The 15,743-nt window shown below is 43.2% G+C and overlaps 1 protein-coding gene across 8 annotated transcripts in view; it reads left to right on the forward strand.

The window, feature by feature from the left end:
• rapgef2b (Rap guanine nucleotide exchange factor 2b) overlaps nt 1–15,344 on the forward strand; it is a 108,308-nt gene extending 92,964 nt beyond the window's left edge. For 5 of the 8 annotated variants that reach the window (XM_087846481.1, XM_087846487.1, XM_087846522.1 and 2 more), the window contains 15 exons: nt 1,074–1,182; nt 1,442–1,718; nt 2,339–2,496; nt 3,147–3,387; nt 5,568–5,951; nt 6,095–6,306; nt 7,190–7,313; nt 7,766–7,789; nt 8,941–9,164; nt 9,562–9,729; nt 10,221–10,370; nt 10,751–10,952; nt 11,056–11,585; nt 12,407–12,822; nt 14,754–15,344. In XM_087846481.1, the coding sequence (XP_087702607.1) occupies nt 1,074–1,182; nt 1,442–1,718; nt 2,339–2,496; nt 3,147–3,387; nt 5,568–5,951; nt 6,095–6,306; nt 7,190–7,313; nt 7,766–7,789; nt 8,941–9,164; nt 9,562–9,729; nt 10,221–10,370; nt 10,751–10,952; nt 11,056–11,585; nt 12,407–12,774 (3,171 nt within the window). In that variant the 3' untranslated portion in view covers nt 12,775–12,822; nt 14,754–15,344. The remainder of the gene's footprint in view (nt 1–1,073; nt 1,183–1,441; nt 1,719–2,338; nt 2,497–3,146; nt 3,388–5,567; nt 5,952–6,094; nt 6,307–7,189; nt 7,314–7,765; nt 7,790–8,940; nt 9,165–9,561; nt 9,730–10,220; nt 10,371–10,750; nt 10,953–11,055; nt 11,586–12,406; nt 12,823–14,753) is intronic. The other 3 variants (XM_087846504.1, XM_087846513.1, XM_087846495.1) reach the window with 3 other exon arrangements.
• Nucleotides 15,345–15,743: the final 399 nt, after the last annotated feature.

A 15,743-nucleotide genomic window follows, 5' to 3' on the forward strand; every position in this document is an offset into this window, starting at 1 on the left:
GTCCCTTAATCCTTGAAACCATCTTGAGAGCGTCTGGATGTGAGTTAAGCCCTCTTGACTCCAAACATCCCCTGCAGCTGTTTCCTCAAAAGGAAGCAGAGAAACTGACATCCATAAGGAAACATTCTCTCTCTCTCATATTCTTCATACTTTCTTTTTTATACAGCTGTAGTTAATGTCATCATTCACCCAGTACCTGCTCTTTCAGAGCTTTAGTATTAATCTCATTGGTTTTTATCATCTTCTCAGTAGTGAACTCGCTAATCACTCCTGATCCTAAAAGAGTAGTTTGACTAAAGTAAGCATTTACTGGCCTCACAAGAGCAGATAATGGCCTGTATGTCCATTACGGTTAAAGGTGACTTCCTCTTCTGCCAAAGAGGAAGTGGCAGCTCAGTTAGATGATCGCATTTAAATGCAAATATCCGGCACCTGTACAATGGTCAGGTTATGAAGACAAAGACAGGGCTATTTGGAAATGAAAAGGAAGAGTCCTGTTAATGTCAAAACCATATGTTGATGATATTTATATCCTGTAGAACAGGCATGAGCTTGGGAGTTTAGGGCCTCTTTATTATCTAGTTAAACTGCATAGTTCAGAGATTAATATTTGCAGTGATAAAACGCGACCTGCAGATTGGCCTGATGTGGTGATAACAGATGAGTTTTAGTACTTCCTGTGCTGGAGTTCTGCCAGAATGTAAAAGGCACTTTGTGGTCAAATGATGTTCTTGTGTTTTAAATCCAGGGGCCAGATATGATCATCAAACACACCAGGAGGTTGGATTTTTAATAATTAGGCATAAGGTGCTAATTTAGACATGATTCTTTTTCTAACAAGGAGCTGGCAGCGTTGTCTTCTTGTTGTTAACAAAAGAATGCAAAATGTCAAGGTCCCAGTTTTGGAGCCACAACGTAATTTTTGTGTTTCTTTATGGGTTAGAAAAACAGGACGCTACTGACATCATCAGCTCTATTGTTTTTCCTCAGTCTGTTCTCGATAAGTTGTATAACCCTTTAGTACAGTAAGTTGCTTAAAATTGTGCTGATGGCTTTCTCTGTCTTCCCTGCAGATCTTGGAGGTCAATGGACAGAATTTTGAGAATGTCCAGCTCAGCAAAGCCAATGAGATTCTGAAGAACAACACCCATTTGTCCATAACTGTGAAGACAAACCTTTTAGGTAAAGCATATTATAAGTTATGATAACTTGTCAACATCCACCAAATCACTGGTGATCCTATGACGGTTAGAGAGAGAGAGTTATAGTTATGTCAACAGCAATCACTTTTTTTTTGTTGACTTGTCCAAATGTTAAAGCTTATTACTGAACAAAAAGCATGTGGATAAACTAATAAAAAGGTTAAGATCTGAGAGTAGATGTAGGAATACTACAGTGTCTTTAATGACTCTTCTTTCTTTTACATTACACACCTGTCTAGTGTTTAAAGAGCTGCTAACAAGGCCAGAACACGACCATGATTTGGACTGTGAGGAGGAACATGATCGAAAGAACGGGGCGCCCCACCTTCCAAAGATTGGGGACATTAAGAAGGCCAGTCGCTACTCGATCCCCGACCTGGCGGTGGATGTGGAGCAGGTGATGAGTCTGGAAAAGGTCAGCAAGAAAGCAAAGACCAACACAGTGGGAGGACGCAACAAGCTGAAGAAAATCTTTGATAAGACGCTCACCAGCATCCTGCCCCCTAAACCATACAAGTAAGAAGACCTCATTACTTTTAACTGTCACGACTTAATTACCAATAAAAGCAGCTTTGCATGTCTAGATTTCAGTGAGAAATAAATATTTAGTGCAGCATTTATATTCAGTAGACTCTGAACTCTGTGATTTTAATATCAATAGGAAATCAAAGCCTCCTGATTGGAGCTGATTAGATGCAAAAACTTCGTTTCTGATTTTTCCTGACACTTTGACATGTTGCTCTGAACGATTATGCAACGTGCACCTGTATTTTTATCAGTCTGCCAAGCAAATGCAAGGCTGGATCAGAATTACTTTGAAATGCCGCAGATAAGCTGGGAGTAAACCCTGCAGGGGAAAGAAAAGGTATTTGTCCATATAAATTTAGTTCCTAATGAGAGCAGGTGTCCATTTCCCACAGGGCACCATTGAAAACGTCTTTTAGCTGAGTCATATATAACCTTTGCTTTCACTGCTGTGAAACTCCAGGATAATTAACATGGAATACATCATATGGACTGCACAAATGTGTTTCCATCCTCCTTCTCTTCCAAACACAAATATCGCCCTCTGCCTGTTGTTGACAGAACTGCTATCTATAACAGACTCCCCTCTGCTCGCCCTCTCGTTTCCATAGCGACGTTTGCGTGGGCCAATCACAGGATGACAGCATAGTGGGAATGAAGCAGTCCAAACAGATCCCACCAGCTCTGCCAGTCAGCGGAAACCTCTCGTCGTCAAACCCAGACCTCCTGCAGTCACACCACCGCATCCTCGACTTCAACAACCAGCCTGGTGTGTATTTAACCGCTACATGGAGCTCGGGAAGTTTGTGGCATCAACACATTTAGAATGTTTAACAATACTCTGCCATTATGTCATTTGTGGGGAACAAACAAAGAACCGCTCACTCAAATAGCGTCAGATGACTAAACATAATAAAATAGCTACCTAAACAGTTGTTCCTCCACTGCTCACGCATAGCACAAAATAAACAAGAAAAATACAGTAAGATGGTCTTTATATTAACTTCTGTCCATTATGTTGTTTATATCCTTTCAGTCCCATTGATAATGAGTAAGTATCGTCTCTCCTTGTGATTCTGCTTCTCTTGGAAAAAGCATATCTTTGGCAGTGCTTTCAACCTTTATGTCAGACTTATAGACATTAATCTGTTAGAGTGCAGTCGCTTAATCTGGAGTCGTAGTAGTAAAAAGCTAATTCAGTAAAACAGCAGTGCAATTTTATATTTCCTCTGGGCTCATATGTTTTCATGGAGATTTATCTGATCTGCAAGATGCTGGTGTGGCTTTTGCGGGCGTGGGATTGGTGATAAGCTCTTGATAAAGCTTGACAGTCAATCAGTTAATCAATCACTGTTTCTTAATCGGATTCAAGCTGTTTCAGGAGAATGATGGTAACATACCATTGTTTGTCTCTTCCAGATATGTCAGACCAGGTGTTGCGAGTCTTCAAGGCAGACCAGCAGTCTCGGTATATTATGATCGGGAAGGACACAACCGCTAAAGAAGTGGTGGCCCAGGCTATCAGGGAGTTCGCCCTGACTGCTGCACCGGAGGCTTATTCGCTGTGCGAGGTGTCTGTCACACCTGAGGGCGTCATCAAGCAGAGACGGTTACCGGATCAGCTTTCTAAGCTAGCCGACAGGATTCAGCTGAGCGGCAGGTAATGACTTCTTTATCTTGATGTTCAAACCGCAACATCAAAAGTACGTAAAGAGTAGGAATAAAGACGGGTTTGAAAAGGCCAGTTCCACCATTCCTTGGTTGTCTCCTTTACATGGATGGTGATGTGCAGTATAGTTTTTATTGCCGTTTAAGTAGGACAAAACATCTTAAATCCAAGAAACCATCCTTATTAACCCTTTAAAACCAGTCGGAGCGGGCACGCTCCGTTTTGCGTAACTATTTTTAAATCCCGGTAGCACTGCAACCACGTAAGCTAGCGCAATAATTCTTTTTGCATATGAAACCGGAGGAGTTGTACTTACATCTTATGCCATCAGCTTGTCCTCGGTCACAGTTTCCTTCCACATATAGCTTTGCAAAAACTGCATAAAAAGCACTTGCAGCAACAAAAACATAATATTCCAGAAACACGCTTTGCCGATCCGATCAGCTGTTCATAACACTTCCTACATCCATGTCACTACCCGATCCGTACCGGAAACCCGATCGGTACCCCGCATGCGCAAATCTTACGTCACTTCCTCTCTTTGCCAACATTACGACATTCAATATATTCGAACGATACGGTTAGCGCCCAGTTAGCTCCTAGCATTTCTCAACAGCTCTGCCTCCTTTTCGACTGCCCGGGACATTTAAACAATGGATAGTCCGTATACAAACAAATTCATGCTTTTCTCCTCAACAGAGAGTGTTCCCCAATTGAACAACAGCACCGTAAAATAAGAAGAATGGCGCCTTATTACAGACTTAATAATATTGATTTAGCAATGTGTCACGTGAAGATTCATCAGCCAGATTAAGTGTTTACTGACAATTGACAGTGATAGCGGACATCATCAACACTATTCCAGTCAATCCTCTCAACACAGACAAGCATAAACATACTCGACTATCACTAAATCAAATTTAACACGCGTTTGTAATGACGCCAATTCAGTTTACAATAGGGTTCATTCGCTCGGTCAGCAGGTGGCAGTATCCTCATACACTGGGGAGTAAACTGCCATTAAACCAACAGAAGAAGAAGAAAACATCTGCACATGCGCGGTACGGATCGGGTAGACCCGATTTGTACGGTCCGACTTTGCACATGCGCAGTAAGGATCGGGGAGTCCCGATCCGTAACTATCTTTTTATTTTTCGTTTTTGTCTACATTGTACTGAAATGCTTCATTATTGCAAACATTTTAAGATATACTTATTATTCTTAACATCTTAACTGATACGCTGACCCATAACTATCGTAAAACGCTACGACCGGAAGTAGACACCTTTCGCGCATGCGGGGTACGGATCGGGTTTCCGGTACGGATCGGGTAGCGACAACCCATCAGCACGAACTATCGCATGTCCTCCATTACCTGCCCAAAACCGGAAGTGACATAATTTTGCGGAAATGTAGTTTTTTACCATCAGGGCCTTATGAGCCTATACTGGTGTTTTTAAAAGTTATGTTTGACTTTATGACTTTCTGTGTCATTTCTGGGATGCTTAGGACTCATATTGCACTGCTGGAAATAGTTTATTTTGATGCATATGCTGGTTTTTTTGCAAATTTGCAGTATAATATTTATTTTCGTTTTTCCTGCAGTGTATAGAAATTGGTGTATTTCAAAAATAAAACTATGAAGACACTCAAAATAAATTTCCTGTGGTGGGAAACTATTTTGTGCAACTTTTTTGTATTTACAGTTTTGAGGGATAAGCCTCTTAAAGTTCTCTAACTAGAAATATATGTTAAAAAAACAAAGTTTTTTGTAGTTTATTGCACTTTTTTGCAATTTATGTAATTACTATGCACTTAATGCATGCATATTATTAAAATTTAGGCTGTAATGGTTGTATTGATGTATAGCAACTTGAAATGCTCCCAAAAATGGCTCCACAGCATGTAAAAATATAATATAAGCTCTGGCGAACTTGGTTCTATGGTAGGTCTTAAAGGGTTAAAGAAAGGACAAATAAGAATGAATTGGGATGGAGTGATTGACCTCAGTTCATCTTTTCAAGATCCCAGTGGATTAAAACTCATTGTTTTATCAACAGCATTAAAAAATCCTAAGCTTTTTACAGTCCTAGCAGAAAATTCTCATAGATACAGAGAGAAGAAATGGCAAATGTTTAACCAGTATTTTGCAATCCATCTTCCTCCATCAGATACTATTTAAAGAGCAACATGGAGACAGAGACGTTATGTTCCGATGAGGATGCCCAGGACCTCCTTCGAGAAGGACAGATTTCTTTGTTACAGCTCAGCACCGTGGAGGTGGCCACGCAACTCTCCATGCGGGCCTTTGAACTTTTCTGCGCCATCGAGCCCACCGAATACATCGATGACCTTTTCAAGCTGCGCTCAAAGACTGGCTCCGTCAGCCTCAAGCGCTTCGAGGAGGCAATTAACCACGAGACCTTCTGGGTGGCCACTGAGGTTACGCGGGAACCGAACCAGCTAAAACGCATGAAGATCATCAAGCACTTCATCAAGATAGCCCTGCACTGTCGCGAGTGCAAGAACTTTAGCTCCATGTTCGCAATCATCAGGTGAGACAATGAATGTGCAATAAACTGATTTCTTTTACGTCATATTTTTAAGTCAAATTAATATAGAGAAGTTCTTCTGTGTTGTCATGTCTGTACAAATTGTTGTACTGATTATATATTGACTGCCACGGCTTTCCCTATAGTGGTCTGAACCTGGCTCCAGTCTCCAGACTAAGAGGCACGTGGGAGAAGTTGCCAAGCAAATATGAGAAACTGTTCGGGGACCTGCAGGACCTCTTCGACCCTTCAAGAAACATGGCCAAGTACAGGAATGTCCTCAGCAATCAAAACCTCCAGCCACCAATCATCCCCCTGTTCCCTGTCATCAAGAAGGACCTCACCTTTCTACATGAAGGTAAAACAAAATGAAACGACCGACTTTATAAAATAATTATGGATTGCCTCAAAAGTTCCTGTGTGGCAGATTTACTCTAGTGTTTTTACATTATTTTATATCTGTTTAGCTCAGATCTTTCACTCTGTAAACATTACTATATTAGACACTACACAACACGCACAGCTGCAGATTCTGCACAATTTTTCTGAGAGGAGTCAGTGTTGCCAGATACTGCTGATCGTTTCCAGCTCAAAATCTATTCAAAAACTGCCAATATGCACACAGGCCCACAGAGTTTAATCACCACTGCACTGCATCAGATTCAAGAGCAGTGCACACTAGCGCTCAATCATACACAAAACAAAAAACTATCCTTACTATCGGTTTGCAGGCAAACACTTTTGCATTATCACCTGTCATTTAAAAGCAACCTAAATAACAATCCATTTTGCAAAGTCGAACACCCAGGCATGCACACACATACAACCCATTTATATACTATATATATTTCTAATCTTAAAAAGTGTGTATTGTTATTGAAATACTGTTTTTCATGTGAGCTTTTCTCAATGTGAAAGCCAACTATAAGTAGGTAACTGCTTCTTGGTTTCAGTCTGGATCTTTTAATTTTGCAGTTAGCTTTCCTATCATCTGCTATACATGGAATTATCCATAACTTTAAGTTTACCTCTCTGACCAACTTCTTTATGTACAGAGCACCAGTGATCTCAAAACAAATTGTGTTGATTTGCTGTATAAATGCAGTAACCACAAACAGAATCTAATTGTTTCAAGGGGTAAAAATGCTTCACGGTTAGCCACATTTATCTCCATAGTCCTCTGTCACTTGCTGTAGTTTTTAAACTCTCTAATTGATCTTTTTTTTCTTTGGCTTTTTCAGGCAATGACTCTAAAGTGGACGGCCTGGTGAACTTTGAAAAGCTGCGGATGATTGCCAAAGAAATTCGCCATGTTGGTCGCATGGCGTCTGTCAACATGGACCCAGCCCTTATGTTCCGAACAAGGTAAGATATTTAGGAAACGAAGTCAGATCTTTAGATTCTTAAGGACCCTTCACTCTCCCTGTAGGACCAGCCGGCACTACGCTGACTAACCAGCTCTGTGGGGTTAGCCGGTTCATGTAGATCGAGTCCAATTCCTGCCTCACGCTTTTCCTTTAAGCAGCTGTTCTCTTTGGCAACTGCTTCGTCTAGCAACTGTTTCCTTGTACACATTGTTGGCATAAGATGTGCTCAGTGCTTCTGTGAAAGTCTCTTTGTCTAATGATGTCTCCTCTTAGTCGAGTGTTACCATTTGATTTCCTTTCTGCTGACTTTCATGTGGGTCTGTTGGTGAAATTGCTTCTCTTTGGTGATCTTGGTGGTCTTTCCTGTCCTAAGCTTTGTCTCCTCTCTCTCTTTCAACTCATCCACCTTTTGCCCTCCATGCTTCTCTGCTCATGGCACACACCCTCTAGGAAGAAGAAATGGAGAAGTTTAGGGTAAGTTTGGTGACCCTACAACCTTTGCCCTCTCTGCACCATGCACCCTTTTTTTTCCTGCAGATTTGCGTGCTTCCCCTCTGAAACCTTGCTTTCATTAACTGTTTTGAGTTAAATCCTTCTAACTCTGCTTGACGCTAACCTATGAATATTCAGTGGAACAAAGGTCACATATGCCAACATGAGGTTATAGTGAATTATTTGAGAATCAGTAAATAATGGGAATAATTGGAATACTGTTTACGACATGAGATAAACACACGCGTGACAAATAAAAGGATTATATCCAGCTTCCAAGTAGCAAATGTGACCTTTTTCTGATATGTTGTTTCCCAACATAATGCATGCAGCTTCTGTTTCAAAGGTTTGCCTGTCTTTGATGGTCGATCTGCTTCTCAAAGCTCCAAACAGCCAGAGATTCTGGAACTGAAATACTCTGCAACATGCTTTACATTCTTGTGGTCAAATGGGACACCATTGTGCACAGCCAACATTTAATGGGAAACATGCAGATTTACATTTCATTCACTCAAAAACAAAAGAAAGCAATTTGACATCCGCAGCTCACGATTAGCACCTTAATCTCGTAAATACAACATCCATGCCTTGCAGCTGTGAGATTGTTGTCTCGTAATAATATCTCTGAAATGTGGTTAGTTGTTGTTATAAGGTACTGCTTGAAAATGTTTTATTGAAACGTGATAAATTTAATTCCACCATCGAGAACAAATGTGGCTTCTCATTGACTAACACCACAGGCGACTGCCAGGGTGCTGTTTGGCTGAGACCATGTGCAAAACAAACATGCTTTTACTACTACTACTACCAGCTCTGACTCAAACCACAGAAATGTAAACTATGACTGCACTACACTAGCCCCTCTTTCTACTGCCCTGTTGTTTGACTGCAGCCGTCATCGCTCAACCTCTCCCTCTGCCGTCTGGAATGTCTGGAATGTTTTGGAGTTGGGAGAAATGACTAAAGCTGGTCTCTGCATGTTCGAGTTTTAAATACCACGCTCCCTATGTCGCCTCATAGTGTCAAATATACAGTTTTACTTCAAAATCGAGTCATTTACAGTCTGAAGCCACACCTTTTTTTGTCTTCTTCTTTGTGCGTCTGTTCGTCTCTGTGTTCATGTGCACAAGCAGGTCGCTAAGTCAGGGTAGCGCCAACGCCGCCGTGCTTGACGTCACACAGACAGGTGGGCACAAGAAGCGGGTGCGACGCAGTTCCTTCCTAAACGCCAAAAAGCTTTACGAGGACGCCCAGATGGCTAGGAAGGTCAAACAGTACCTGTCCAACCTCAGCCTGGAAACGAACGAGGAGAGTCTTCAGACACTCTCCCTACAGTGTGAACCCTCCATTAGCACATGTGAGTTTGTTGCAGTTTTTCTTCTTTCTTTCAGTTTTTGGGATTTAATAGGGAAAAATATGAAGTTATAAAAGATCGAAGCTTGAGCGCAATTCTCCCGAGACATACTCATACCCTCACACACACTTCACTGCTCAGAAGCAGATCCTCAAGGACTCACTGGCATGAAATAAAAATCTGAGTTACTTAGTTTCCTCATTGTTGATGCCTCCTTTGTTGTCATTGCACTGGGGAGTAGTGGTCAGAGAGACTCTGTGAGGCGTGCAGCTCAGTTTTGATCGATACAAAAGTCTTAAGAGCAAATTTCTTCCTTCTAAGCCCTTTTTAACACATTTAGCTATTAAATGTAACTTGAAGTGTATCTATACAGAATACTTACTTATTTCCCACTACTCAGTGCCCAAAAATGCAGGTGGGAAACGACCAGACACTTCTCCAGTTGTGCCCAGAGCTGCGAGTCAACAAAGGGGTCAGCTGGCCAAAGGAAACCAGGCTCTCCAGGTCCCCGCTGTGGCCCTTTACCCATCTCGAAAGAAAGTGCAAGTCAAGGATCTGCCACCATTCGGTAAGATGAAGATTACACATAACCGTCAGTATTCAAGTATGATTTGAGTTTAATGGTATTTCCCCCTCCCATCATTGAGAGAATAGGATACGTGTTATTCTAGAATAAAGCTTTATGATTGTGAACATTCATTGGATAGTTATGAAGGTAAAATTCTTGGGATTTGAATCTTTTTATTTTTTAATTGGTTTAGTTTTCCGTACAGGTGGATACAGTAACGCTGCATGATTGCATGAACAGCATTCTGTATAGATCTCCTGTTCCCTTGTCCTTGTACATGCTCCTATTACCTTGTCCTCCTCATCTTTTTATTTGCAGACAATGGCTGATTCAGCTTCTTTGTGACAGTGCTGCCACCAAGAGGCTGGCTGGCAATAAGCAAATGCAAAAAAAAATAAATCCCAGACAATGCTGCTTAGCGTCCCCGCACCCTTGGGGACTGGCAGCGTTCCTCATGTTAATTCTGCTCATCTTTTTGCAAATGTCCACAGGCACCAGTTCCCCGCAGTCTCTGAAGAAGATCCTCGCTCTTTCAGAGGAGGGGAACGAAAGACACCGGAGGCAGCCAGAGGACACCATGTCCAATGCCTCCTCCCAGCTCTCCTCCCCTCCCACCTCCCCCCAGAGCTCGCCCAAGAAGGGTAAGCCAATAATCCTCCCTCCCTCTGACACCACTCTCCAGACTGCAGTCATGGTGAGCTACAATTGCCACCTAGTGGCTAACGCTATGTACTGCATGATGGCTCTCATTGTTCACAGTATGAGAGACCAATATGATATTAAAGTTGACAGATGATACGTGAATAAGAGTTGATTTATACTATAAAACAGATACTGTATGGATTTAATTTAGTCAGCCAGGTTTAAGTTGTGTAAAAACAGAGATAAGCACTTAGAATTTGAATGCTTTTCTCATAATCACGCGCTACTTTTACCAATGACTATGATTTAAAAACGGTAAATTCTGATCTACTGCGAGTACATAAATGTATCGTCTTCCACTTCTTCCTCGCTCCTCCAGGTTACAACAGGATGGGAGACACCTACTCAGACTCTGGTCACAGTGAGATCTCCTCTCGCTCCAGTCTCGTTAGTAACTCCTCTTTCGACATGGCCCAGGAGGAGAGGAGACTTCGTCACTCCGGAGTAGTCGGGGATTCTCACATTGGAGGATCAAGGGTGGAACGAAGAGCCACAACTGACCCCGATCAGTACAGTCTTGGGTAGGATTACTGAGAACTTGATAAGTGAATCATTGTTTTGTTTTTTTCCTTCTGAGGTGAAGCATCGTCATCTTTTATTCTTTTTTTAAACATCATATCCTAGGTCATATTCATCAATGCAGGACTGTCGGGGCATTTATGCTGGCGGCCATACAGTACTCTCCTCACCCAGTTCAGAGGAACTGACTCAGGATCAGGGAGACCGTGTTTCCCTCGACGCTGCAGACAGCGGCCGCGGTTCTTGGACGTCCTGTTCCTCCGGCTCCCACGACAATATCCAGACGATGCAGCAAGGACGTAGTTGGGAAACTTTGGCCTTTGGTGGTGGTGGAAGTGGAGGCGGCATTGGAGGGCTCCCTCCCGGCGGGCCAGACGCCATATTAGGGGGATCAGCTGCACTGTGGGCAGCACAGGCAAGGGGGAGCTGGGCATCTGCCAGCTCCTCCTCGTCCTCAGCAGCATACTGGGGGGAGGACTCCGAGGGGGATACCGGCACCATAAAGAGGAGAGGAGGAAAGGACGTCAGCACCGACCCAGAAACAAGTAGCATCACATCCACCGGGTCAGAGGAGGCAAAGCAGCTCGGACGACCATCTCCATCACCCATCACTGTCGGAAATAAAGGCGGCCTTTGTGAGTAACTGCTAAGTTTTTGTTTTTTTGCACCATTACGAGTCGGACTGTTTACTGACTTGATTGCAGTGACTTTCTCAAGTCTTTGTTACCTCACAGTCATGAGTTTGTGCACCTCACAAAGAAACCTACACGTACCTGCTATATAACACATTTTAGACCTAAAATAATGTACAGATTCCAGTGGTGCTGATTTTTTTCCGGGCATGTCCTAATATAAATATGAAACATTCATCCTGCAGCAGCTCAGTGTCTCATTGTTGCGGCCTGCCCCACAGTTTGAGAAACATTGGATTAAACAAACAAATGTCTTTGTGGCTTTAGTTTGTAATCCAGCTGCTTTTAACCAATGATGTTTGGGCAGGCTGTGGTTGTCCCTGCAAAGACCAAGAGGGAAATGTATCTGGAATCCATCAGCTAGCATTTTGCTTTTCACAGTTTTGTTGTTCATTCCTGAACAGTGACTCGGGTCCAGGCCGCGATGTTCACTGGCTGAGCCGAATGGGGCCCAAATATCAGTCAACCCACAGGCCAAATCATTAGAGGATAGCTGTTGGGTTCCCAGATTGCTTCTCATTAAACTCTTGGCAAAAAAAAAAAAGAATGAAATGGGCATAGATCCAAAATCCTATCGAAGGATTGTTTTTCTTCTGTGCAGCAGAGCAGTCCAGATTTGAGATGACATTTAATGACAGCATCTTTAAATGTTGCATGTCATCCTCTTTTTCCCTTCATTTTTGATTTCTGTCATCGTCTGCTGTCGCTGCCAAAAAAGCTTCATAACACACATCATCACGAGTCTCTCTCTTGTATCCCCTCAGCCCGAAAAGAGGGCCGTTACCGTGAGCCTCCCCCGACTCCCCCCGGCTACACTGCCTTGACCATCTCCGACCTCGCTGAGGGACAGCACTCAGCCCAGTCTGTTCCCATGTCCACAGCGACCCACTCAGGCCGGCGGCCACCAGACTACACTACAGCTCTGCAGCGCTCGCGCATGGTCACCCAGTCGCCCGACTCCCACCAGGCCCACCAGGGGGCCAAGCACCGGGCAGGCGGCCTCCACCGCACTCGCTCACCCGCCGAGGAGCAAGAGCCTGAAGAGGAAGAGGAGGGTGAGTCCTTGTCTTCCAAACTAGTCGCTCTGAGGAAGCCAGTGGCACAGCATACACCAGAGACTCCCAGACCATGACAGTGTGTGTACGGGGGTTAACAGGCAGGGCCCGACTCCCCAAGGCAGGTAAAAACTAATTTATCAGGTTGCCCCCTCCACACCAGTGAACCTGCATGTCAGCAGAGATGCATACAACCCCCACAGCACTAGTAGCACCGGTCCCACTCCAAATTCCAAAAGTCAGTGGAAATTAAATTTGATCTGGAAAGTCTTGATTTGGAGTGGGACCCTCACCTCTTACCCGCAATATGTCATCATGCATGAGTCATACTTACTGGATTAGACTCACTACTTCTCTGCCACCACGCATTCTGCTCTTCTTCTCTCACTTTCTCACACACCGTGTCCAAACAGCATTCATCAGCAGACACGGTGTTAGGATCCTCTCACCCATGCAGTCAGTGCCTGAAAACATGCACCTCCATTCACCTGCACCAGCACACCCCTGACTCGCCTGCAGTGACTCTGAATATACTGTGTGTCGTTGTAGTGGTCTGGTGTAGCGAAGAAAGATCAAAATGTGGATCGATGTGCACTTGTTAAGTAATAAATGTATAGACTAACATGAAAGGCTAGTTTAAAGAAAGGCTGATGTGCAAGCTTGAAAAAAGGTTTTAGTTTAGGTAGTTCAGTAAGCCTGCCTAATAAACAGCTGTTTGTTTACACACTAAAAGCAGCCACAAAAAGAAATTTGACACGCAACATGAAAATATTTTACCAAAATTGACATTTTAGAACCTTTTTCCACCCACAAGCTGCCTGTCCTTGATTTCATCCATGATTTGATGCTAACTGAAACAGACCAGAACTACAAACATTTTTCCGACTTTTTGAGAGTGATAACTCAAAGAAGAAGAAGAGGATAGCACGGTAGCACGGTGGTTAGCACTGTTGCCGCACAGCAAGAAGGTCCTGAGTTCAATTCCAACATCAGGCCGGGGTCTTTCTGTGTGGAGTTTGCATGTTCTCCCCGTGTTTGCGTGGGTTCTCTCCGGGTACTCCGGCTTCCTCCCACCGTCCAAAGACATGCAGCTTGTGGGGATAGGTTAATTGGAAAATCCAAATTGCCATTAGGTGTGAATGTGCGAGTGAATGTGAGTGCGAATGGTTGTCTGTCCCTGTGTGTTAGCCCTGCGACAGACTGGCGACCTGTCCAGGGTGTACTCCGCCTCTCGCCCTATGACAGCTGGGATAGGCTCCAGCTCCGCGACCCTGAAAAGGATAAGCGGAAGCGAATGGATGGATGGACTCAAAGAAGGCCATTGGAAGGAAAACAGTGAGAGAAACAGTAAAAAGAAATTCCTGCTGCTAATATACACAAAAAATCCCGATGTCAACAAATCATCTCAAACCTGTTAAAAATACATACTGCAGTGCATTTCCAGTGGAGGAAATAAAGCTGTAAGCTGTAAGTTGTAAGCTTAAATAAAGCACATGGTTCAAGCTGTTTTTTGGCTTCGTATGTCAGAGGTTTCAGGAAGACAGCAAAGTGAAGTGTTGGAGTAGTGAACGTATCTGTGACATCTGCCATGCAATCTAACATGGCTCCGTGGCAGAGTTGGCATCAGCAAGTTGTTAATTATCTGGGCAGTATCTCAGGCAAAACTATCTGAGCCATGCCAAATGCTTTGGAGAAAATGCTTTGAAAATCCTTTATTGCTTTATATTTCAAAAACGCCACAGTCTGCCTTCAGATGACTGAGCAGCACTGTTGTACTGCGGTGTTTGTGTCCAATCAAACAAGTTTAGTCAAGCTTTGAAAACTTCCCGCGAAAACTTCAGATTTATGTGAGTTAAAGCTGATCAGAAAAATGATGGCATTCTTTGGTAATATTGTTGGCATTACATTAAGTAAAAGCTTCCTGAGCGGTGTCTCAGGCAGGTTTTCATTCTACACATTGCCACTGCTGACCTCATTAACTCTTCAACTTTATTACATTCTAGCTCATGCATTCATTGGAGGTAACCGATGCCCATCTTTGTTTCTCTCTCCACAGAGGATGAACAGGTGTCAGCGGTTTGAGGGACAACAGTGGACATCTTTTTGCAGTAACTTGAAGTGCCCCTTGTTCAGGGTGGGCAGGATTAAAGAGACAGGCAAACAGACTCATCCGTGACATAACGTGCCTGCCTCCTCCACTTGATTCTCCCTCCTTATTGGTGGATTCCTCTGCTCATCTCCCTCCTCCGCCTTAAAGCATCATGGAGGGTTGAATGACCCTGCATGCAAAAAAAAAAAAAAAAAAAAAAAAGATAAAAATACTGTGAAGAAGAGATGGAGACAAGGTCAAAGACGATTTTAAAAAATGCCTGGCACTTTGGAAAAAAATAAGACTGCAGAACCCTGACTGGCACTGGGTTTTGGGGGGGCTTCACCCTAGCCACAGACACACAAAGCCACATAAATATTACTGTTACAAACAGGACTGACTTCTTAAGACTGCCCACCACCACCACCGCCGCCGCCACCAATAACAAAATCCCAGACCTTGCTGTTGACACCACAGCATCATGACGTGTTGAGCTTCATCTGCACTTTCTCATTTTCTACTTTCTAAAAAAAAAAAAAACAACAAAAAAAAAACAACCCAAGAACAAATAAAACTACAAAACAGACTAATGCTGAAGACAGAGAGAAACGACGGTTGACTTGACTCTTAATTTTCAACTTCCCACTAGATTTTTTTTTGTTTGTTTGAGTTTTGTTTCTTTGATTGCACTCTGGGGGACCGAAAAGAGAAATCAAGTCAGCCCATAATTTCTCTGCCTGGACTGAAATGACCCATCTGTTGCTGAGGGTTTGAACTCTGAATCCAGTATTATCTCATGTCACATATGAAAGCTAATCATTTGTTGGTTTAAATCAAAGAGCTAGGAGGAGGACTCAGGTGGGAGAACCAACGTGCGCACACACACACACACACACACACACACACACACACACACACACACACACACACTACATTTTGCATACCCAAGCATAAACA

The sequence above is a fragment of the Neolamprologus brichardi genome, chromosome 2 (genome assembly GCF_056152115.1).
Source record: "Neolamprologus brichardi isolate AB-2024 chromosome 2, ASM5615211v1, whole genome shotgun sequence".
Taxonomy (NCBI): Eukaryota; Metazoa; Chordata; class Actinopteri; order Cichliformes; family Cichlidae; genus Neolamprologus; species Neolamprologus brichardi.